General features: G+C 36.6%; 1 protein-coding gene across 4 annotated transcripts in view; it reads right to left on the bottom strand.

Moving 5' to 3' along the window:
• Positions 1-3,039: 3,039 nt before the first annotated feature.
• Tbx22 (T-box transcription factor 22) overlaps positions 3,040-25,187 on the bottom strand; it is a 51,028-nt gene continuing 28,880 nt past the window's right edge. For 2 of the 4 annotated variants that reach the window (NM_001434403.1, XM_087599411.1), the window contains 9 exons: positions 16,153-16,329; positions 15,389-15,566; positions 14,535-14,636; positions 12,849-13,023; positions 11,447-11,611; positions 11,057-11,121; positions 10,567-10,652; positions 6,290-6,936; positions 3,040-4,751 (listed from right to left, as the gene is read on the bottom strand). In NM_001434403.1, the coding sequence (NP_001421332.1) occupies positions 6,323-6,936; positions 10,567-10,652; positions 11,057-11,121; positions 11,447-11,611; positions 12,849-13,023; positions 14,535-14,636; positions 15,389-15,566; positions 16,153-16,329 (1,562 nt within the window). In that variant the 3' untranslated portion in view covers positions 3,040-4,751; positions 6,290-6,322. 4 annotated transcript variants of the gene reach the window in all.

Genomic DNA, 25,187 nt, shown 5'->3' with positions numbered 1-25,187 from the left:
TAATATTGTAAAAAATGATCATGTTGCCAAAAGCAATCTAGAGATTCAATGCAATCCACATCAAAATTCCAACTCAATTGTTCATAGAGTTAGAAAGAGCAATTTGCAAATTCATTTGGAATAATAAAAAAAAAAACAGAATGGCAAAAACTATCCTCAACAATAAAAGAACTTCCTGGAGAATCACCATCCCTGACCTCAAGATGTATTAGTGCAATAGTGATAAAACTGTATGGTACTGGAACACAGACAGGCAGGTAGCTCAATGGAATAGAATTGAAGTCCTAGAAATCAACCCACAAACCTATATTTACTTGATCTGTAACAAAGGAGCTAAAACCATCCAGTAGAAAAAAAGATAGCATTTTCAACAAATGGTGCTGATTCAATTGGAGGTCAACATGTAGAAGAATGCGAATCAATCCATTATTATTGGCTTGTACAAAGATCAAATCCAATTAGATCTTGAACCTCCACATAAAGTCAGATACACAGAAACTAATAGAAGAGAAAGTAGGGAAGAGCCAAGAACACATGGGCATAGGGGGAAATTTCCTGAACAGAACACCAATGGCTTATGCTCTAAGATCAAGAATCAACAAATGGGACCTCATAAAGTTCCAAAGCTTCTGTAAGACAAAGGGCACTGTCAGTAGGACAAAACAGCTACCAACAGATTTGGAAAAGATGTTTACCAATCCTGTATCTGATAGAGGGCTAATATCCAATATATACAAAGAACTCAGGAAGGTAGACTCCAGAGAATCACATAACCCTTTTAAAAAATGGGGTACAGAGCTAAACAAAGAATTCTCAACTGAGGAATATGAAATGACTGAGAAGCACCTAAAGAAATGTTCAACACCCTTAGTCATCAGGGAAATTCAAGTCAAAACAACCCTGAAATTCCACCTCATACCAGTCAGAATGGCTAGGATCGAAATCTCAGGTGACAGCAGATGCTGGTGAGGATGTGGAGAAAGAGGAAAACTTCTCCATTGTTGGTGGAGCACTCTGGAAATCAACCAGAGTACAACCACTCTGGAAATCAGTCTTGAGGTTCCCCAGAAAATTGGATATACTACTACCTGAGAACTCAGCTACCGCACTCCTGGTCATATATCCATAAGATGCTCCAACTTATAGCAAGGACACACGCTCCCCAATGTTCATAGCAGCCTCATTTATAATAGTCAGAAGCTGGAAAGAACCCAAATATCCTTCAAAAGAGGAATGGATACAGAAAATGTGGTGCATTTACACAATGGAGTACTACTCAGCTATCAAAAACAATGACATCATGAAATTCTTAGGCAAATGGATGGAATTTGAAAGTATCATCCTGAGTGAGTTAACCCAATCACAAAAAAACACATGGTATGCACACAATGATAAGTGGGTATTAGCCCAAAACTCAGAATACCCAATATAAAATTCACAAACTACATGAAGCTCAGGAAGAAGGAAGACCATAGTATGGATGCTTCAGACCTTCTGAGAAAGGGGAACAAAAATACTCACAGGAGGAAATATGGAGACAAAGTGTGGAACAGAGACTTAAAGACCATCCAGAGACTGCCCCATATAGGGATGCATCCTATATACAGCCACCAAACACAGACAATATTGTGGATGTCAAGAGAAGTGCATGCTGACAGGAGCCTGATATAGCTCTCTGCTGAGAGACTTTTCCAGAGCATTACAAATATAGAGGCAGATGCTCACAGTCAACCATTGAACTGTGAACAGAGTTCCCAATGGATGAGTTAGAGAAAGGACTTAAGTAAGTGAAGGGTTTTGTAACCCCACAAGAAGAACACAATATCAACTACCTAGAAAACCCAGAACTCTCAGAGACTAAACCAGCATCCCAAGAGGACACAGGGATGGACTTATGGTTCCATCTGCATATGTAGCAGAGGATGGACTTGTCTGGTATCAGTGTGATGAAAGGTCCTTGGTCCTTTCATGGATTGATGCCCCAGTTAGGGGAATGTCAGGGCATGGAGTTGGGAAGAAGTGGGTGGGTGGTTGAGGGAGCACACCCGTAGAAGTGAGGGTGGGATTGGATAGCAGGCTTCTGGAGGGGAAACTAGGAAATGGGATAACATTTAAAATGTAAATAAAAAATGCAATTAAAGAAATAAAAATAAATATTGCTGAAGGACAACCAGGGAGTCTGCATGGCCCTGACTAGAGGTCTTCTACATTTTTGTTACAGTTGTGTAGCTTGGTGGTTTTATAGAACTCCTAACAGGGAACAAGGGTTATCTCTCGCTCTTTTGCCTGTTGTTGTGATTCTTTCCCTCCTACTGGGTTGACTCATCCAGCCTTAATATGAGGTATGTGCTTAGTCTGACTGTAATTTGTTATGTCATGTTTGGTTAGGAGGTTGCTCTTTTCTGAAGGAAAATGAAGGAGGAGTGGATGTGGGGGAGAGGGAGTGGGGGAAGGGAAGTGACTGGGAGGAGTGGAGGAAGGGGAAATTGCAGTTGGAATGTAATATATGAAAGAAGAATAAGTAAGTAAATTAAAAGAATCACCATGAAAGATCACAAAATAATGATATGTTTGCCAAATTCTGTCAATTATCAGGAATTGAAGACAATTCAACTCTGATTTGCAACATGTAGCTAATAGTAAAATAGACAGTTTGGTCTGTGTATGACTTCCCTTAATTAAATTAAAATACAGTTTTTTGTGTGGGTGCTAAATTTTAAATTTCAACATTGATTTTTCTTGCCTCTTTCAAAGCAAGATCTCTATATTATGTGTATATGTGTGTGTGTATGTGTGTATATTTGTGTGTTGTTTCTATGACAATATTCTTTCAAAGAATATATAAAATTCAACAAGGAAGAAAACTAGTGAATTCATTTAGTTGGCTAGAAGTCAAAATATGTTTATGTTATGAGCAAAATATGAAAATTTCAGGTAAAATTTAAATAAAGGTTAAGTACTAAAGCACTGCATTAAAACATGGCTGTAAAAGGGAAGAAAAATTGAATTGTATATTTAAATAAAAACACTAACATCAAATTTTATCTAACTTAAGATCATGATTTTATTCCTTTTCATATTAGTAAGACATTAAATTGTTAATTACAGGTTTTGTAGCTAAAATATTACATTATATAATCAAGTTCATAAGAATGTGATATTAAATCAAAGTCATAATTCTTTCGTGTTAATAATAATATAATATTTGACTGAAGTGTTTAATTGCTACAATGCATTGTATTATACTCTCAGAATTTTCTATCATATTTAACTTTAACTGTTGTAACTCTTTTAAGCAGTCAAAAGTGATCCAATAAATATATATATATATATACATTTCAACTAAATACAAAGATACGATAACATTTTCCTGTACATCTGCTCACCATAATGTATGTTTACATATTAATGTGCAGGACAAATTTGTAAACATGAACATTTGAAACTTTGAGAGGAAATGATACTCATCTTTTTACTCAATTTTTTATTGAAACAACATGTTGAATTTGGCCAGTCCCCACTTGTGTAAATAGTTTTACCTATGGAGTATGTTTCAAATGTTCTATGTTATCTCTTCATTCTCTTTTATGTTGCCGTCCAAACCATATTTATTTATACAGTTTTAATACAAAATAGTATAAAATTGCAGATCAAATCTAAGAAGATTAAACGTATACCAAGTTAGTTATATCAAAGCAACTACCACCAGTGACCAAGCTATTGGGTTTGTTTCTAACTCCTCCAATAGGCATGCTAAATTCCAGTGGAATCAACTGGTAAACTGTTGTTATATACTCGAATATTGTTGTTATTTTGACTGGTTTAATATTTATTAGCAGAAAAGCAACAACGTATCTTTAAATTGGATTATAAAGCATTGTACTTCTACCATGTCAATTCAATTCTCAAAGTATAGCATATGCAATTAGACATTTCTAAATATATTTAAATATGCCTCTCCACATAAGTATACATAATTGATAGTGTCTACTGAATAAATTCTCTGTACAGCATCTCTCTTTAGGAGTGGGATAAAAATCACACTGTAAATCATTTTTAAAGAAAAGTAAATATCCCATTGGAGATCACACACACACATTATGTATTTATACACAATTAGAGCGACATCTTTAATTTATAAAACCATATACATACGTTAAAACTTGTTAGTGATATTAAATTAGGAGACAATAATGCAAAATGTTTTACTTTATACATGGTATATATAAATATATACATTTTTGTAATATCAAACATACTAAATTTGTTGTTAGCATACATATAAATTTTTGCAAAATATATTTTAGTTTTTATACAACACATTTATTTCAGATACATTCTGGCTCAGCCAGAAAACTGACTGGCACATCGACAATTTTTAAAAGCTACATTTGTATTTATTTGCTTTCTGTGCCATGATTTCCCCAAGGTGCGAAATAGAAATGATTAGGAGAATTTAAGAAGAATCTTTCATAATGTCCAGTGCAGATGCTTGTCTTTATGCGTTGCTGACACCTGTGTCGTGTGGTCAGCACATAAGATATTGTTAGTTCAAAGACTGATTATCCATTGAGTCACCAATTGCTTTCACTAAGAATTCACTCCTTTTCCTGCCACAAACACACTTCAACCTCACAAAAATATGAATTCATGTCCATCTTCAGACCATATGGAGAACTTATGCCAGTGTGAACCATCCATCTCTTTACAGCTGGGGAGTTTTGAAGAAGCCTCTTCATTTTCAAAACACACTAAATAGAAGCAATGACATTAGTTAATTTTAAGATTCTAAAAGTATGTAATATAAAACGTTATAAAGTTATACTTTGGTCTTCCAAAATATAATATCCATATAGTTTAGGCACCATACACTGAATGTTCTAAATTCTGTTACATAAAGTCTTATATTAATGTTTAAAGTGTAATGAACAATGTAATAAAACAATCTGTCTACTTAGACCTTCAACTAAGTTCAACTTTTGTCATTGATTTCAGCTTGACTGACTGTTCCACAAAATACCTTCCTGACCAGGGAATCTGACTACAGGTCTAAGCTTGATTGAGAGCTCTGCAAGGATAAAATATCGTTCGCTTATTTCCTGACTCAGTGTGCAAATTTTATTAAATTGACACAAGGTTTATTTCTCTAGGTTTATTTTGAGGAAATCAGATACCAGGACAGGTTCAAAACCATATATATATATATGTATATATATATATTTATATATATATGCCATATATATATATATGCCATATATATATATATATATGCCATATATATATATGCCAAACAGGTGGAAACCTTGGCCAATTTGACAGCCTAGTTTAAGGAAAATAGGCTACTTGATTTAGGTTTCTTCAAAGTCTAATTTTGTATGAAGGTTTCCCTTGTTTAATATAATTAAAAGTGCCAAAGGATGATTTACGAACTATTTACAAAGTAAAATAAGATAAATGCCAAACTTGTAGCATTTAAAATGTTGCCTCTTTTTATTAATTACTATTGCTAGTTTAATTATATATGCTTAGATTTAAAACTGTAACACATAACAAAATTATCTGATATCTAAAGCATTGATATATATATATACACATAGTGGAACAACTATAAAATTAATATCTTCTCTAGTATAGTAATTAAAAAACTCAGAGATGTTATTTAATTTTCAGTTAAATAACTTCTTGTCACTTAATGAAGTAATTACATATAAGCTATCAGATAGTTTTCAAGTGAATTTTACATCCCTTCAGTATTAAATATTATTCAAGGTACACAGGTTAATGGAAAACAATATTTGAAAACTATTTACACCTTAAAATTGTAATTACTATTTCTTCTATTGGCAAAATATAAATGGACAAAATGATTGAATTTTGAATTCCCATAATTGCTTGATAGCTGTTTATAGTGTAGCCAATGTTCATAGATAAGGCTGAAATACTTTTATTCTTTTTATATGAATTATACCCATCTCTTTTTTTGGCCTTAGTTAATTGTGTAATGTACAGATTATAGTGAATTAATAATGTTATAATTGGAGACTTAATCTTCTGGCATTAATTATCACTGATGGCACATCTTATCAAATAGTATTTATTAAGTAACTTACTTGAAGACCAAGGTTATTATAATGTCATATTATTACAGGTCACAGATGACATTATATAGAAATTCTTGCAAACATTTGTTAAGTTACTTTAAAAGCAAAACAAAGCAATGCTTTTTGGTAAGGAAGTTTTTAAGAAATGTTTTTTATGTATGTTAAAAATAAAGAAAATAGATGCTTACATGTGAACGTCTTAAAATGTGGATGTTGTCATATTAAAAGTAATGGTTGATTGCTGGATACCAATGGGAATGATCACAGCTGCCTCCAGTAAAAGAAATTTGATTGGTACCATTTTCACTGAGGTGATTGGCAACATTTTCCAATCTAGGTGGCATGGAAACATTGTACCTATAACAGCCATTGGGAGGATGAAAAGGACAACAGATTGCTTCTTGGGCAATGGGGTTTGGATGGAAAATGTTTCCAGGATTCTGTAATCCATATAACATTTGACTGGTAGAATGAGATGCTTGTAGACAATGGCCATTGCAGTCTTCATGTAAGCCACTGTTTGAATTGATGAAGCCCCTGGAGGATACCAGGGGGACTTCCATCATGAGTGGGGGAAAGGACTGAGAGCTGTTGAAGCTTGGTAGTCTTTCAGGAGTAGGTAAGACAAAAGGTTGTGGTCGCCAATAATTAGTTGGACAAATTCTGTAGCAGAAGGGCACGTTGACATTGTGCAGGTACGTCTCTGGATGGGTCATCCCAATGGAGCTTGGTGGTATGTAAACCGTAGGTGGAGAACAAGATGGAGAAAGTAAGGAGTTCAAAGGAGAGGGAGCTCCTCCACTAGATGTCACTGGAGATGAACCACTACTTCCATCTGCAAAATGACAAGTCACACAGAGAACAATAAACCTGATTTTTCTGCTGAACCATTAATCTTATCTATGCCCATTTCTGTTTCATTCTTGGAGTGGTTTTCTTTGCAAGTTCACAGGTTTTAGCTTGGGGAAAGATAGTTGTATTCCTCTGACCAACCTGGAATGTGGTTCTCTCTACTACTGGAAGTACTGCTGCTGCCTTACTACTACACACACTGAACTATACTTACTATATATCAGACACTGAACTATACTTACTATATATCAGACACTGAACTATACTTACTATATATCAGACACTGAACTATACTGACTATATATCACACACTGAACTATACTTACTATATATCACACACTGAACTATACTTACTATATATCAGACACTGAACTATACTTACTATATATCACACACTGAACTATACTTACTATATATCACACACTGAACTATACTTACTATATATCACACACTGAACTATACTTACTATATATCACACACTGAACTATACTTACTATATATCAGACACTGAACTATACTTACTATATATCAGACACTGAACTATACTTACTATATATCACACACTGAACTATACTTACTATATATCACACACTGAACTATACTTACTATATATCACACACTGAACTATACTTACTATATATCAGACACTGAACTATACTTACTATATATCACACACTGAACTATACTTACTATATATCACACACTGAACTATACTTACTATATATCAGACACTGAACTATACTTACTATATATCAGACACTGAACTATACTTACTATATATCAGACACTGAACTATACTTACTATATATCAGACACTGAACTATACTTACTATATATCACACACTGAACTATACTTACTATATATCACACACTGAACTATACTTACTATATATCAGACACTGAACTATACTTACTATATATCAGACACTGAACTATACTTACTATATATCAGACACTGAACTATACTTACTATATATCAGACACTGAACTATACTTACTATATATCAGACACTGAACTATACTTACTATATATCAGACACTGAACTATACTTACTATATATCACACACTGAACTATACTTACTATATATCACACACTGAACTATACTTACTATATATCACACACTGAACTATACTTACTATATATCAGACACTGAACTATACTTACTATATATCAGACACTGAACTATACTGACTATATATCACACACCGAACTATACTTACTATATATCACACACCGAACATTCACTGTACTTTATATTTTCCCAAGAGTTAAAGAAGCCCCATATTAACCAATGATATGTTAGAAATAAACGCTAACCTTTTACTTTTTTTTAAACTGAACAAGATAATTTATTGTTTGGGGATTTACAGATTGTTTCAGCATTAAAGCAAGTAAATATGAAAATTGGTGAAGAACATATTGACAATAATGTTTTTATGTGAAAATAAGAAACAGGGAGATTTCTATGGTTCTCTCTACCAAGAATTGAAGACAGTGCTTCATTAACATTAAGGTGAGAAGGAAAGTGTTCACTCAGGGGCATCCAAATCTTTTAATGTTTAACATGGTGGTTCTCAACCTGTGGGGCATGCCCCTGTTTAGGGGTCACATATCAGATATCATGCACATCAGATTTGTATATTATTATACATAACAGTAGCAAAATTACAGTTATAAGATAAATGTAGCAAACAAATGAATTTATGGTTGGTGGTCACCATAACCTGAGGAACTGTATTAAAGTATGGCAATACTAGGAAGGTTGAGAACCACTGGCTTAACTGATAATAAAATTATAATATGGCCCAGGAAAATCAAGATTTTCAACTTTATTTTTATAAATATTCAGTCAATTATGTTTGACTATACTTAATGAAGTTGTAAAATTTTGCTGATAATTTTGTTATTTTGAGTATATTTGTATATAAATATACATTAATATTTTAGTGGCAGAATGACAAATATCTGTAATAAAGCAATGAAAAGTTATTTTAAGAACTATTGCTTCTCTCCAATTAGAGTGTGCTCTACCATCCATAAATGATGAAGTTAATGGTATTTTAAGTGATCGATTAATGTTCATTTATGTCCTTTTTTAAAATTTAGGTTATTTAATATTTTAAAACTATGTTGCCTGATGCTGCCAGTTGAACTGATTTATTCAAGAAACTGTTCATAGCTTTTTATGCAACTCACTAAAGTACTTCATTTCAACAATAATTATACTTAATTTCTTTACATTACAGCTACTTGTTATAGCATCATGTGAAACTTTAGTGTAATGTTGATGTCTTGCTCCATAAATGCAAGGTTAAATAAATGTCCACAGACAAGCAACTTTAGTGGGGTAAAAATGAACAGAGCCAGTTTTATGTTGGTTATAAATAAAATATTCTATTTATAACTCTTTGTGTAAATAAAGTTGCAGATTATTTTACTAGAACGCATGCATTATCCAACTATGATGATAATGCTTTCATAAGGCAGTGTACTGCTTGTTAAGAAACACATTACAAATATTTTTAAATACTTGTGACAATTAAATTGGTTGTGATGTAGAAAAGCACATACTGTAGGTTTCACTCATGTGAAATATAAAAGATCTGACAACTGAGAACATAATGATGACTACCAAATACTGAGAGAAATGGAGGTCAAAAGGGAATGAGCAAATGTCAAATCAGAATGTTCTGAGTTATAATTAGAGACTAACAAGAAGTTACCATGTACTATTGCACAGTAGGGAGTATAGGTAACAAAAGTATATTGTGCTTTTGGGAAAACTGCAATGGATCTTAACAGTTTTCACTATATAAAGGTGATAACTGCTTAAGGACATAAATATGATTCAATGAGTCTAAATATTTTTAATGGATATTGGAATGAAAATATCACATGGAACCCCACTAATATGCTCAATTCTAATGCATAAATTAAAAACCATTTAAAATTTTATAAGTAGACAAATTGAACCACATTCATGCTAGATTTGGCCCATTTTGTGTTTTTACATGGTGAGAGTAATTTTTTGCCTTATTAACCACAATTTCTTAATTGTTATTTTCTGTTTGTAGTATTCATCTTTTACTTTCAGTTTCCCTCCAAGCAGTAACAAGTCACATCCTGTATATGTAGCATTATACTTGCATTTATTTCTTCCTAACTCGTTTTCCATGCTCAACATACACTTTACCTTAAATGCTACCAACTTCGTAATATGTTGTTACCATGTATCATATGTTCAATGAATTTTTGAAGAATTTGGAAATAACAGCAACACATACGTGAAAATAGCCTAGATTCTTCATATAAAGGAATGAGATACTATGGAATTCATGTATGATGTATGATATAATACATGTGTAAGATAATTCAATAAGTGAGGTAACCAATATATCTGCTTGCAACATCACTTCACTATCTCCCTTAAGTTTCAGTTTCTGCCTGTCTTTACCTCTTACTTTCCTACATAATAAATAGATACTTCTTGTGAACACACATTTTTTCTGGCATATAATTATCCTCTTGAGTAGAATTTGCCTTAAGAGTTATGCCTTTTGTTACTGCAATAATATGTAAAAATAAAACAGAAAGTTAAAAGGTTTTCTTACTTTGTGTGTCTGGGACAAAAGGTTTAAAATCCATAGTGAAAGAAGGCCTCCAGGGGTAGGTCTCTAAAAATCCATCCAGTACACCCCTAAAAAAGAGATACACTTTGTGAATATAATAATCCATATATACTTGTTATACTTTATGAGGGATTATTAGTTAGGGTCTCATAAATGTCTGTAAAATCCACACTAGGAGCTTGGGTCTGAGTACATTTCTGTAAGCTCCACATGTCTATACTACTAGCATCTCAACACTGTGTAGGAGGAATAGTAGAAGAAGAAATGGTTTAGGATCTAAACCTGGGGTTATTTTCCTACCTGTCAAAGTGTAAGCTTCTGAGTCTTTGATTCACAGGTGCCCTATCTTCAATACTCACAAAAGAGCTATGTAAATACTCTGTCTGATTTCAATTCTATTTACCTATTATTTTTAGTAATTAGTTATTAAGATGGCTACATAAATATTAAATTTGATTGCTAGGTTACTTACCGGTTTCTCCCAGGATCTCTAAATCCTTTGGCAAAAGGATTCCTGTCTATTTTCAGTTTGGTAATCTATGAATTCAAAAGAAAGACAAAGAGAAAAATGCAGCCTATGTTCTTAACAACAGTGTTATCACTATAATGGAGTACTTTAAATAAACATGAGCACATAGATAAGTCAGAATTAAAAACAATTTCTCCTTTGCCAGTAGTCCCTTTTGCCCCGATCTCCTCCTGTTTAACACAAGAACCACAACTCTTTCTATCAGTTATGACTGGAAAATAAAATAAAACCATGATATTTTCTCCATCATTTAAAATGTATCCCATGAAATGCTCTTCTATCCCAATATACCAGTGGAGCCACTCTCACTTACAGGGACCTAGACAGCTTTACCTGCTGGTTTTGGTAAGCTGTCACTGTAGTGAATTCAGTTTCTTTAAAGGAGAATGTTTTAACTCCTTCAGTAGGAAAGGACTGAATCAGGGACAGGTCAATCCTGCTGTCCTCCTCCACCACGTGCACACGGGGTTTGTACTTATGCATGGACTGCAGAATGATCTGAGGAAGAAATGGTTAAATGCCATCTTAAACACCTACTTTTCCCCAACACCATCGCCAGTTTATAATAACCGCCAGTGAAGACACACCAAATAACTAGATATAGGTATGCCAGGAAGGACTTTGTTGTGGGGTTTCGCCCCCAACAGAACCCCTGCTAGCTGAAGGCATTCCAGAGTAAGGCACCACAGTGACAGTGACACTATGGAGCAAATTCCATATCCAGCCTTTCCTGCTCTCAAATGTGGATGACCATGTGATAAGGAAATGTCAAGAGGACCTGATCAACTGATAAGATCTCTCTGGTCAGTAAATGATGTTCCCAGATATTGCCAGAAGCCTGATATTCCACACCTCCTAATCCTGGTCCTTTTCTTCTTTTGTGGTTGGTACAAGACTAGGATGACAGTGGAGTATACCTAAGAAGAAGGCTCAGGATCTAGGAAACCTCTGACTTCTGTAACATCATCAATATTAAATCCTTATTCTTGTCATAGAAGCCAGAGACCTAAAACCAGACCAATGACTCACAGCAATGAACGTTTGCAGGACAGAAGGATAAACAGGGGGCCACACTACAGCTTCCAAAATGAGATGTTTGCTTTGCTTTCTTTTTTTTTTTAAGTTTGTTTTGTTGTTGCTGTTGCTATTTGTTTGCGTGTATGTTTTATTTTGGGGAGGAAGATTTCAAGAACAAAGGGCAGATATAAGGGACTGGAAGGAGAGCATGAGGTGGGTGCATGATGTAAAATTCACAAAGGATCAATACAAAGTTTAAAAAAATTCCAGAAAACCTGAAAATAAGCAGGACTGGCAGCATGTTATGAAAACGTCCAGCCTGGTTTCTCATTCGCTCCCCTGTGTCCCTCAACCTCAAAGGTAACAACTGTGTGGACTCTAAGGGAAGCTGAAGCCCACAGTGTTACCTAGGAAGTTGGACAGCCCTGTGAAGTGTTCCCTCCTGTTCCCCAAGGCAGGATACCCTCTCTCTAGCTTAAACTGCCCTCTCTTTGCGGGGGGGGGGGGGGGGTCTTTGGATCCTTACAATCCCTGCAGTTACCCCTTCTGGAATCTAGCCCTCAGGTTAAAGGAGCCTTTGCAGTCTATGACTTACAGATCCAAGAGCTTGGTTCCCAAAACATTCAACACTTACAAAGAAGAGTGACTTCTTGAGGACTCCCTCTGACCAGGAGCCTTGGCACTTACCTCCTCCAGGAGAAACATTGTGCTCACTTACATGGCCCTTGTCGTCCATCTCATTGTTGGTGAGTTTTACTCGATCAAAAGAGATGATTTGACGCATCCAGTTTTCTCCTGAGCAAGGGGAGTCCGGGTGGACATAAAATCTGGGAGTGATGCATGAATGATCAGTATTTCCAGCTACCATCCACTGTGAACTGTGATACACATACCTGAGGGAATAAAAAATGAGTGAAGTTAGCTTTAGGCTCAGCCAGCACAAAGCAGAGGAATGGGACACTTCAGACTTCTCTACTTTAGAGCCTTACCAAAGATTCAAACGCGTATCCCAAAAGCTAGTAAATAAACAGAAGATCTAACCTCATTTTCAAAGAGTGTTCAAGGGCAACACACAAACAAATGAATGAACGAACGAACAAAAAAAAAAAAAAAACGAAGAGTAAATATGCATATGCCATCCAAATGCAATGAATTGTCCGGGCGAGTAAAAATGGCGTGGGATATCTGAGTCCCGTATTTCTTCAAAGAAACCGGAGCAGGAATCAGATTTATTTTCCCACTGTAGCTATGCCTTAAAAAGTCCATGAATGACAAGCGAGCGAGAAGCGCGAAGAATGAAACACAGGGAAAAGCACTAAGTCTGTCCTGCACACACTTAATAGTTTTAGTCAAAGCCCCCTTTCGCTACGAACCCCTTTGCCAATTAAACTTCACAGCAGAAAACTCCAAAGGAACCCCGCCCCGTACGTCCTCCAGGCTGATTTTTCTGATCTGTTTCCGATCTCAAACTGAGTTTTGCTCTGAGCATTCCCCAAGAAACCAGTGCCAGTACAAAGCGAAAAGCTAGCAATTGCTACTGTTTCCCGGCTGACGAGGTTCCAAGTTGCTGGTGAGTTGCACTTTCTTGCCTTGAGAAGCAGCTAAGAGCCTAGATAGGCTCCCCTGCAAGAGCCACGCACCACAGGCGCCCAAGGTTGACTGTACTCAGCTTACGTTGGGCTGTTTTCGCATCACCCTCCCCTTCACTTTCAGAGTTCCCAGTGAAAGCGTCAGCAGAGCAGAGCAGAGCTTCTTAAGCTGCTAGCTAACTCAAAGGGTTCTGATCTTCAGAACAATTTGTATGTATTTGATCCAGCCAAATTAGGGGTTTCAAGAGAAAAGCATAATAGAATCCTGATACTGTCTGAATCCTGCCATCCTTTCAGGTAAAAAGGGGGACAATAGATGGGCAAAAACCTAGACCTGACCCTAAGACTCTACCACTAGGTTTGGGTAAATCATGGTAGCATTTGAGAACCTGACCGGGCTACAGGCTGTTCCCAGAAGCCAGGGTCCCCCTTAAATCTATGGCATTTCTCCTCCCTAAATTTTTTCCGAACTGTTTGCCTCCAGGGTGCCAGAGTCCAGTTCAACCGCAGTTTAGATATCTAAGATACAGGAGAGTGGGTAGGCAGAAGGTACAATACAGAGCCATTTAACACCAACTCCCAGGAGGAGGGAATAGAAAAGATCAGCCCTTCCTTCACTTTGAACCCAGATTCAAATGAGAAAATTCAGCTATCAAAGTGCAAGGATGAGCAATCCTCTCTCCTCACTATGTATACTTTAAAATACATCCTGCTTTCAGGTGTCTAGCTGCAGGACTGATGCTCGGAATCTCTGCCCTCGGCCCATTTGGAATTTAGCTATGTAAACTGGAACATCCCCATATCTATCAAGTTACCTATAGCGTTTGGAATCCACCGGTACCACGTCCAAAATCACATAGTACTGCTTCACAGGGTCCATCCCTTTCACCTTGATCCGAACAGAAGGAAACATACGTCTGTGGGAAAAAATGGATTTGGATAGAAACTAGAACCTGAGGAGGGATGTATTAGAGTTTTGAAAGAAGATGAATTGTGGACAAAGAATCAGTACTCTTCCCTTTCTATGATGGGCTCAGGGAATGACATTTGTTGTGCAAGAAAAAGATGGTTGATTTAACAAGTCTGAGATTTCCTAGTGGTGTAGAATATCTTATAGTGAGTCCTTATCCATGACCTCCCATGTGATATTAAAATTATAAGAAAAAAAGTGGAACAGGAGAAGTTTTGTTTCCTTGCTGCATTTAGGAAAAGGATATGTGAAGTACATTTGTAAATGGTTGAAATTAGAAAGAATAGTTAGGAAGCTGCCCCACACCAAAGGGTTAGCTTGTGGAAAGGCTGACTTCCTAGTGGTCTGAACCAGGGATGGTGGATGAAGTATTATTTGCTAGGCTTGCACTGAGACCCTGTCCACAACAGTAAGAAGTTGGAAGTACACCCGGCCTACACAGGTCTGGATTTTTGCATACAGCACACAGGCAGGAACCGGAAGAGTGAGTCCTTGGAGTAAAGATGTATCAGAAAACAGGAGTCGACCATTTAATGCACCTAGGTACTTGCCAGAGCAATAGATTGAGGAGTCTGTAGCTTTCTAACATCTGCCAAGGAACGGGAAGGGGGAGGAGCTTCACATTACAAAAACTGATTTCTCCTCCTTAAGTGCCTACTGTGTGTGATTTAGGGAAGTCACTGGCCCAGCTGAACGAACCTGCCCGCTTTGGTAATGATCATCTCAGTGCCAATGTCGTGGAATCTCTTCCATAGGTCAGATCCCTGAAGCTCCACTTGGATAATGCTTTCCTCCAGCAGACTTTCCAGGCTGTTGCTCTCGTTGTCAGAGCAGGAGAAAACAGTTTTTGAAGATTCTGCCTTGGGTCGTTTTTCTGCTAGATAGACGGGATTCGAGAGTTTGGGAGGTTGCACACACCGTTTTCTCAGGAGACTATCTTTGAACTGATAGACCCTGTCCTCCCACCCCACCCCCAGGAAGTCTGAAGTGTAAGTTTCCCACAAAACCCTTTGTGATCTCTTAATGAAGAGGTGGGGGGTGGTGTGCAACTTGTATCCCATAAAAGGTAGGACACTCAAAATTCTCTCTAACCCAACTTTCATAAACAACCTGAATCTAGATTTTCTTGGACTTTTGGGGGACACGCTGCTTCTTGTTGAGAAGAACAGCTAGATTTAGCTCTTAGGATATTGTAAGAGGTGTGTGAATCACTCCTCTAAAAGCAAGTGGGACCCTCATTTTCTTTGCAAACAAACCATAGCACTTCCAGTGAAATTCAGACTCTGAAATTTGTCCTAAAGTCAGGTGACTAATGTGTTCCACAATACAGAACCCGACTTGTGGGGCCGGTCATGCCAGGACATCCTTGCCGCTACGCAAAGAATAGGCAAAGAAGACACGCTCCAGCCAGGGCGCGCAGGAGAGAAGTGCTCAGGGTAGCAGGGCTGCTTGAGTGTACTTACCCGGCTGCTCACTGTCCCCAGAAGGGCTGCTCAGTATCTCCTCCCCTTCCTCTATGAACTGCTCCTCCTGCAGCTCAGGCTGCATCTCCTCTCTTGGGTCTTGAGCTTTTCTTTTGCTGGGTCTCCCCATCAAGGCCTCCACCGAGAAGGCGTGCGCTCGAGAGCTCAGAGCCATCCCTGGAGGGGTAGAAGTGAATGCGTGCTGCAAAGTTTCAACCTGAGCTGGGCTGGGGAGGGAGGGGGAGAGGGAGGGCGCAGATGAGAGAGGCACGGGAGGAAAAGCTCACAGAAAAAGTCTTAAATCTGAAAACCAACTTTTAGATCCACACTCAACAACAGAAAAATCTCCCCCTCTGTTATATATGAATATATTTTATTTAAATAGACAAAATAAAAGAGAAATATTAAACTTGAGTCAAAATCCTATGAGGTGTAGTCTCCCTTTCTTTTTCTGTTCTCCTCCTTCTCGGTGGGCACGTATATACCATCAGTTCTGAAATCCTTGATTCTGGGACCTGGCAGAAGTCAGAGATTGGCAAATGCTGGCCTTTTAGGGAGTGGACCTGCCGCCAAGGGCAGCTCACAGGAAAGTGATTGGGAGATACTGTTGTATCCAACTGAGTGAATGCCCAGTCGGTGACAACCTCCGCTGTTTATTTTGGAAGCTGTTGAAAGTAAGAAAGCACTGTGAGTGACACTTCAGAATCTGAGAGGAAGGAGGGGCTGGGGGTGCTTGAATGGGGCTCCAGATAGGCAGGAAGGGAGATGAGGAGGGGACACAAGGTTACTGTTTTGCATTAAATTGTAAAACTCTAAGACATGTGAAATAATTGCACCCCAGGGGCCACTTTTCCAAGAAAGAGCAAATATTCCTTAACCAGACTCAAATAAATGGATCTAGGATTTTTTGTCCTCTCCAGGAACCTCACTTGAAACCCAGAAAAGAGTGCAAACTTTCAGGGCTCTGTAGTTAGGGCATTAAACTGGCAGTGTATGTAAATATGCCCATAACCTCTTTTTCTTAAGGGGAAGGCCCAAGCAGTGTCAAGAGTATTCCAACACTACAGTCAAATATTAAAGCCAACCTGTGACTTCTAACCCTGCTTCTGCAGGACTTTCCAACCCTCTTCATATTCACAAAACCAATATGAAAACACAGCCTAAGGTCTAGAGGGTTATCAGCAGCAAGTCAGAGCCTTTGCTCCCAACTATGTATTGAAAAATATAAGTGCTGAACTATTGAGAGTAATTGGTTTTAGTGTCTTCTGACATAACTTCATGGGTTGGCTTTTGCTTGTCATTAAAGTCCACAACGTTCTTTGTAGGCAGAAGAGACTATCATTACCAATTCCAAGGAATACTATTGTCTGCAAATGTGAGACATGTTTGCCTGTGTGGTTGCCATTTGGTTACTCACAGTTCATCAGAAGTAGGACATCAAACACTCTTAGACTCTTGGGCATTTGCACATTTTAGAAAAAAGTTCATCTGTTCTCCTTTAATATATGTAGTCAAAGGACATTGAAAGTCAATTCAACTCCAGTTACAATAGAATAGAATTTGGATGAACTTACAATATACCAATACCTGGGTTTAAGAACAAAAGACTGTCAGAGCATTATTTTTTTCAACTTCAACTATGTAACTGAAAACCTAGATTTTCCATGAGACGATTGTTACAGTGGTGGTAGGTCCTTCAACCTTGTGGGTGGGGCATCCTCAGGCAACAGAGAATAGATTAAAGTACTCTAATAATGTTGGATGCCACAGCAAAGACTCCTTTGCAGCTTGAATGTGGCTGAAGGGCATGAACCAATATAGAGATGGGAAGACATTGCATTTATCCTAGGGATACAGAGTAAAGCTGACAAGGTAAAGAGTATTCCAGTGTACAAAGCACTTGGGTTGAAAACATACAGGACTGGATATAATCTTTGCCACAACTAAGGGATATTTCTTTCTTCATCTATTAAAATCCAGAGGCAAAATATTTATTAATTTTTAGTTAAAAGAACTAACTAAAGGCACAGTTATCTAAAAGACACAGTTCAGAAACAGATAAGTCAAGAATTTATTGGTTAATTTTAGTGTGCTAACAACCATAAAATGTTTAAATTATTCTCTCTTGGTCTGATAATTTTCTTGCTTTTGAACCTGATTCTTTTTATTTCTCAAAGGCGGGGCAAAGGAAACTCAGGGGGAAGCTTTGCTTAGTAAAGATTTTGCGGGAGATTTCTAAAAGAGTTAGGTAAAGGATGTTTGTTACAATGTCAGTTCTAGTATTTCACGCTGTCTACCTGGATATGATTTTCTTTAACCAAAGAAATAGCGTATCTTGGAATATAAATTCCCATATTACAAGAAATGTCTTCCTTAATATTTATTATATGCAAGTAATTTAGTCATCCAGAACATTCTTATTTGTGTAACAGAAAACTTTCCTATTCCTGTTTTAGTAACTATCTGATGATATTACACTGAGAAAAAATGTAGCCCTGCTCCTGAGCAAGGTTGCTGGACCAGTGTGCTAGTAATTCCTGCTATGTTGTCTTTACAAAAATCAGACATGGTAGAAGCAGCATTGCAGCCTGCACGTTTTCTCATGTATAGAGTTGCTGTGTACAGGGATGTGAGATGAAGTGGAAGGCTTTGGGCACAATTCACTATGTTTGCCCTATCTATACCCAGAAGTCTTCTTTCTGTAGACTGTAGGTTTAATCCAGGAACATATACAATCCTTCAAAATAGATTCTCTGTCATTGTGTGGAAGTGAAAAATGTAGAAAGAGGATTGTAGATTCATATGTGAATTTAAAGGCATAGCAGTTATTGTGATTCCTTGTAGATAACAATATTGTTATCTAACTGATAGAAAAGTAATTTTTACTTCCACAAAATATTGCAATACATTATTAATAACTATAAACAGGTACATTATTAAAGTTTTATGATTCAAAGAATGAAAACATTGCTCCTAGTGATCTGTAAGTAATGAAAAAATATTCAAAAGGGGCTCAGTCTACCTAGAAGAAAGCGTGCCTTGGGTTCTGGAGTGCTTACTAAAAGAATGTTGATACTAAACCTATATGTGAGATGTTTCAACTTCTTCATTAAGGGTTAATTATTTCAAATGTATCTGTACTGCATATGTCTGTCTCTTTATTTTCATACAAATACCATACAATAAAATTAGAATTTGGAGCCTGACTGAGCACCCAACGTTACTTTTTGGCAGAAGCACAAGCAATTTCATAATGGAGATTGTTTCTTTCAATTGTATTCTTCCTTTCTCAATCTCCCCAATCTTTCACTCCCCCAAATTAAGATGGATTATGTATATACAACCTTACTGAATAGAATCAAATACAAGCTATTTCTCTTCATGCCTTTTGTTTTAAGATCTAGAATGAACCACAAAGAATGCACAGTCAAGAACTGCCAGATATGGTCTGCCACCTCATACCATTTACATACCTGAAATTTAGCATTTCCTGAGCATGCATTACTTGAGACAGGAAATTATGTTTATTTGCCACTTGCTAAATTACATGAAACAGGATGTTATCCTTGTTTGCTTATGCAAGTTTCAAATTAACTTATATCACTTATGGACAGAAGAAATCCTGAAAAAAAATACATTCACATTGAGAAGGTTTCAGGAAGATCAATTTGACATCTAGGTCTTCCTTTCCTATTTCCTTTACAATGAAAGTAGCTTTATGGATAAGGATATCACGAGCCATTAAATCTCTGAGGCTTGTAAACCTCCAAAACAAGCTAGAATCTTAGATGAGTAATATGAGTTTCTACATGGTCTCCCAGGATTATGTTAATAAAGAGGGATAAATCTGAAAGAGTAAGAAGACAGACCTTGGATTCGCATTGATCTAGTTCAAATTCTGTCTGTGCTACCCTTTGATTGACCTTCAGAAGTCTTTTGGTTGACATTAAAGTAAAATTTCCCCCAGGCATGTAAGCTTTTGCCTATAATACTGCATCAGAGAGAATGTTTCTGTAAGAGAGTAGATTTATAAGAAGATCAATAATTTGTACAAACCACTTAGCACAATGCCTAGATCAGGGTTCACAGCTGATTCAACATTATAAAAGTAAGAAAAGTTAATTTCAAGAACGTGTTAATTTTTGCATCAGCTATACATCTGTACATCCTTTGAGTCCCCATCCTAGAAGGCGAAAAGACTCAGGTCAATGCGTAACTTTTGGTAAAATCTTATATCAGATTCCAAAGGTCAAATGTGTCAAGACTAATCATTCTTAAATTGAGTACTTTTTAAATAATTGAAATCAAAGAATTAAACAAAAATATTGCATTTACAATTTGAAAATCCATGGTAAATATGCTTGGTAGAACACATACTTTGATTTTATTAACTTTACTTTTGTAATAATACTTTTGGTATTCTATTAATGCAATGTAAGTACATATTTTCACATAATTAGATGGATTTGTAAATGATAAGCCATTAACATATAACTGTGTTCTTACTCCAGGGATTTGAGGAAACTGCCCTAACAAAGTCTCACAGTGGATCCTTCAGTTTCTGGTTTGCACTAATTTGTTATGATCTCTTAAGTTCTGTGAATTTATTAATATAACAATTGAGTTAGTTTAGCACATGAGTTATACATGGCAAACACTGTTCCTAGGGAGAGTTGGAGAACAAAGGGAAGGGAAATAAATTCTTATCTTTACTAGTTGTGTTCTTCTCTAGGGGAGGAATGGAAACATTAGCTGAAGGAAACATTATTCTATTAAATTTAATTATATTTTATTACCGTCAAATACTGAAGATCTTCTTATGATAATAGATCATTAGGATTAGGCTCATTAGTTCTATCATACTCAAACTATGCAACTCGTTTTCCAGTTAACTCATGACTTAAAGCTACTAGATTTTCTTAGTTTCTTGGCAGTTTTGTCCTCAGAACTGTAAGACTAATTTTATTCTTGCCTAATTTCTGATAAAGACAAAGGATAAGACAACAAAGTAAAATGAACACACAGGGTAACCCTATTATAGAGTGACTTAAGTAACTTCCAAAATAGATATTGTTTATTTAGTTCAGTTTCTTCAGAGGCAGTTATAGCATACATAATTAATAACTGTGTGTCTTATATTTTTCAGTCCTCACTCATTAAAACATCAAACTTGAGTCAAATCTATACTCTGTATGTTACCATTCTATTGCTCTAATGGTACTATTACGATAATATATGCTTATTGTGTACATGAACCAAAACATCACCTTGTATACCATAACTATGTTCAATTATTTTATTAAGACAATATTGGAGTGTGATGTCAAAGCTTATGTCTTAGCATGTCCAGGGCCCTGTCTTCAACCCCCAGAGCCTAATCAAATAAGCAAACCAACAAAATTACAAGAATATTATAAATATGGCCAGCATGGGTCACTTAAAAGGAAATACACCATGGGTTTCCAAACTGAATTACTTGTTGAAGACATTGTGAAGAACCATTTAATTTCTCTAAATCTACATGAAAACATGCTTTTATCACTGTGTTCCACATGCCTTTTAACCAAATGATATCACAAGTATCAAAAATGTCAGTAATAAAATAATAAAGGTAAATATGGAGAATTATAGAAATGACTGAGATGAAACAAGAACATTCTATTTGTATTTATCATATATTTTGTATTTAAATTACTAGAAGAGGAAGAAAGATCAAAATCTTTGGTTATGTGTGTTGCCAATAGAATGTCAGCACTGGAACCTTTGTGTTATGATATATACCCTGAAAACACATCATTCCATCATTCCAATTATTGCTGACTTAGAATATTCTTAAAATTACATCAGTAAATGATCTCAGTAAAATGCCTGTGACTTCTCAAACTCTGCTTCTGTGTCTCTAGCCTAATACTTGACACACATGTCATTATCAGCAAGAATGATAGATAATTGGAACATTCAACTACATATTTTATGATAGTATATCCATAATTGTTTAAATCACATTTGCATATTGCTCATGGATCATGATGGTTGTTAATTTTCAATGCAGTTATAAAATTTGGGTAAATAGATTACACGGTTCAATGTTCTAGTCTTTTAGTAAACATTAAAGCTGTTGATATCAGTATTCACAGCTGATTCCAGATAGTGTGTCTGATATATTTTGTCATATGAGTATACATTTTGAAAATATCAGTCTAAACCAATGACTACTCAATATTTTATATTTTGACTGTTAAACTTTCTTTTTATGTTTTCCTCTTTTATATAAAATAGATTATTTTCTCACACAATGTATCTTGATTACAGTTTCCCCTCTGTCTACTCCTGCCAGCTTTTCTCTGCCCCTCCCATCTGGAACCATTTCCTCTCTGTCTTTCACTAGAAAAACAAAATAAAACAGGATTCTAAGAGATAACAACAAAACAAAATAAAATATAATAAGATAAAAAAATCACATTGAAGTTTGACAAGACAACCCCACAGAAAGAACAAAGCTCAAGAGAAGGCACAAGCATCAGAGACCCACTCATTCACACACAGAAGTCCCATAAATATACTAAATAGAAAGCTGTAATCGATACCTTTGAACAAACAACTCTTAATGAGATATCTCCATCAAATTCCTTCTCTCAGAGCTCAGGGAATCCTGCAGAAGAGGTGGCAGAAAGAGTGTACAAGCCAGGGGAGATGAAGGACAACAGAAGAACAGGTCTCCTTAAATAAACTGAACAAAGCTCATATGAACTCATGGAGACTGAAGCTGCGAGCACTGGCCCTGCAGAGGTCTGCATCAGGTCTTCTGCATGTGTATTATGACTGTTAGACTTTCCGTAGTTTTCACTGGTAGGCATATACATTTCATTCCCTCCTTGTCCAACAGCCATGTGTTTGACATCTGCCCCTGTCACTTTAACTAGAGTATTTGTTTTAAAAGGGCTTAGTATTGTTGTTGTTGTTTTGGTTAAAAGTATGTGTATCAGTATGTGGGTATCTGCATGTTAGTGCAGGTGCTTGTGATATCCAGGAGAGGACGCTGAATCCCTTAGAGGTGGAGTTACAGGCAATGGTGAGGTGCCCCAGGTGGATGCTCAGAATAGAATTCAAGTCCTCTGAAAGAGCAAGAGTTTCCCCCTAGTGGCTGAGTCAGACATTCCTCCAGCACCAACTAGAGAATATCTCTTGATGTTTTAACTCACTTTTACTTTTTTCTGCTAGAAGAAAAAAATTCTGCGCAGTAATTTGTGTTTGTGTCTGTGTATGCTGTGAAAATTACCACAGGTTTTTATTTATAATATGTATGAGGGCATCTATAAAGTGCTATAAGAATTTTCTTGATTTTTTTTTTCTTGGTTGCAAGTTCTATCTACCTCTCACACCAGAAGAGGGCATCAAATCCCATTACAGATGGTTGTGAGCCACCATGCAGTTCTTGAGAATTGTGCTCAGGACCTCTGGAAGAGCAGCCAGTGGTGCTGGACCATCTTTTCCTTCCAGCCCAAGGATGAAACCTTTCTTTTAAAAACTGTGATGGTGACTCACAATTTGTTTTGTTTGTTGTGGGAGTTGTACTAATTAACTCACATCACTACAATAAAGGAGACAGAAGGAAACACAATGGACTTGAGAGGATTGTCTCAGTTTGAAGACTCCCAGTTTATTTTTTCAAGTTCTCCAGAAACAAAAAAGTAGCCTTAAGGATGGAGTGCTCACTGACACAATGCTCAGAGGGTCTCTCCTCCACTTTTTTGTCCCTCGTCATTGCTTTCTGTTTCTATATGTTTGCTTTTCTTTATCTCTGTTATTTGTTACTGTGTTTGAATTTTCTCCTTTGGGTTTCTTTAAGTCTCTTAATTTCCAGCTTTCTCCCATTTCTTTTCCCCTGCATTATTCATATTCATTCTCTCTCTCTCTCTTTCTCTCTCTCTCTCTCTCTCTCTCTCTCTCTCTCTCTCTCTCTCTCTCTCTCTCTTTCCCTCTCTCTCTCCCTTTCTTTCTCTCCCTCTCTCCCTCCTTCCCTCTCCATCCCTCTCCCTCTCCCTCCTTCTCTCTCACCCCTAATACATTTTAATTTAATTTTCAATATTTTTATTTTTCTTCTTTTTCTTTGTACCTTTTACTCTTTCAATAAGAGACAAAAGAACTGAAAGCAAAGGAATGAATTGCAAAGGATATACAGTAACCTCTGTAATATTCCTTTCGCTATTAACTATTTTCTCTAGTACCTTTTATTAATCTCAAGGAGGAGTCTATAGTGTGCATTGTGTTGTATTGACGGTGCCAGGGGTTGGGGGTGAGTATGTGTGTTTGTTACAATTACTGTATCTGAACAGAAGGTCTCAAGAGAAAACAGGAACAAGTAAAAGATATCCAATCTCTGCTGCCTCTTGTGGGCTCAAGTGAGAACCAAGAGACTTAGGGGGAAAAAAAAACCTTCTGGCCCAGCAAGCAGGAGATCCTTAGAGAAGAGCCTGTAAAGAAGGTGTCTGTGCTCAAAGACTTCAGTCACATCACCTCTCAATATTAACCACTCAGCCAACAGTCTTCCATGTTAGTCACCACTGTCACTTTTTAGCTAGGAACACATATCTGTACTCCCTGGCTCTGTAAAATCATTTTGTCAATACTAACTTAACAGAGGCATAGTGTCCTCTGCTTCAGAGCCCTTTGTCGTAGCTAAGAGGCAGGCCTGTGCTGGTGTTTTGGATAATGCATTCTGTCAAGAGACAACCTAAGTCTAGTCTTTATTGATTTTGAGGAGCACTCATTGCATTTCAAATTGCAGAGGATACGTCTCAACTTTCCTAATGCTGTAACCTTTAATGCACTTCCTCATGCTGTGGTGATCCCCAAACCATAAAATTATTTCATTGCTACTTCATAACTGCAATTTTACTACTGTTACAAATACTAATGTAAATATTTTTAGAGAGAAAGGTTTGTCAAGGGGCTTGCTACCCACAGGTTGAGAACTGACGCTCTAAAAAGTAGTAGTTTCAGGATTCTGCCAGAATTTCCACGTGAAGGTGTAT

This window comes from Rattus norvegicus, chromosome X, assembly GCF_021556685.1.
Source record: "Rattus norvegicus strain SHRSP/BbbUtx chromosome X, alternate assembly SHRSP_T2T, whole genome shotgun sequence".
NCBI lineage: Eukaryota > Metazoa > Chordata > Mammalia > Rodentia > Muridae > Rattus > Rattus norvegicus.
The sequence above is the reverse complement of the archived record's forward strand: the minus strand, read 5'-3'. Positions and strand labels throughout refer to the sequence as shown.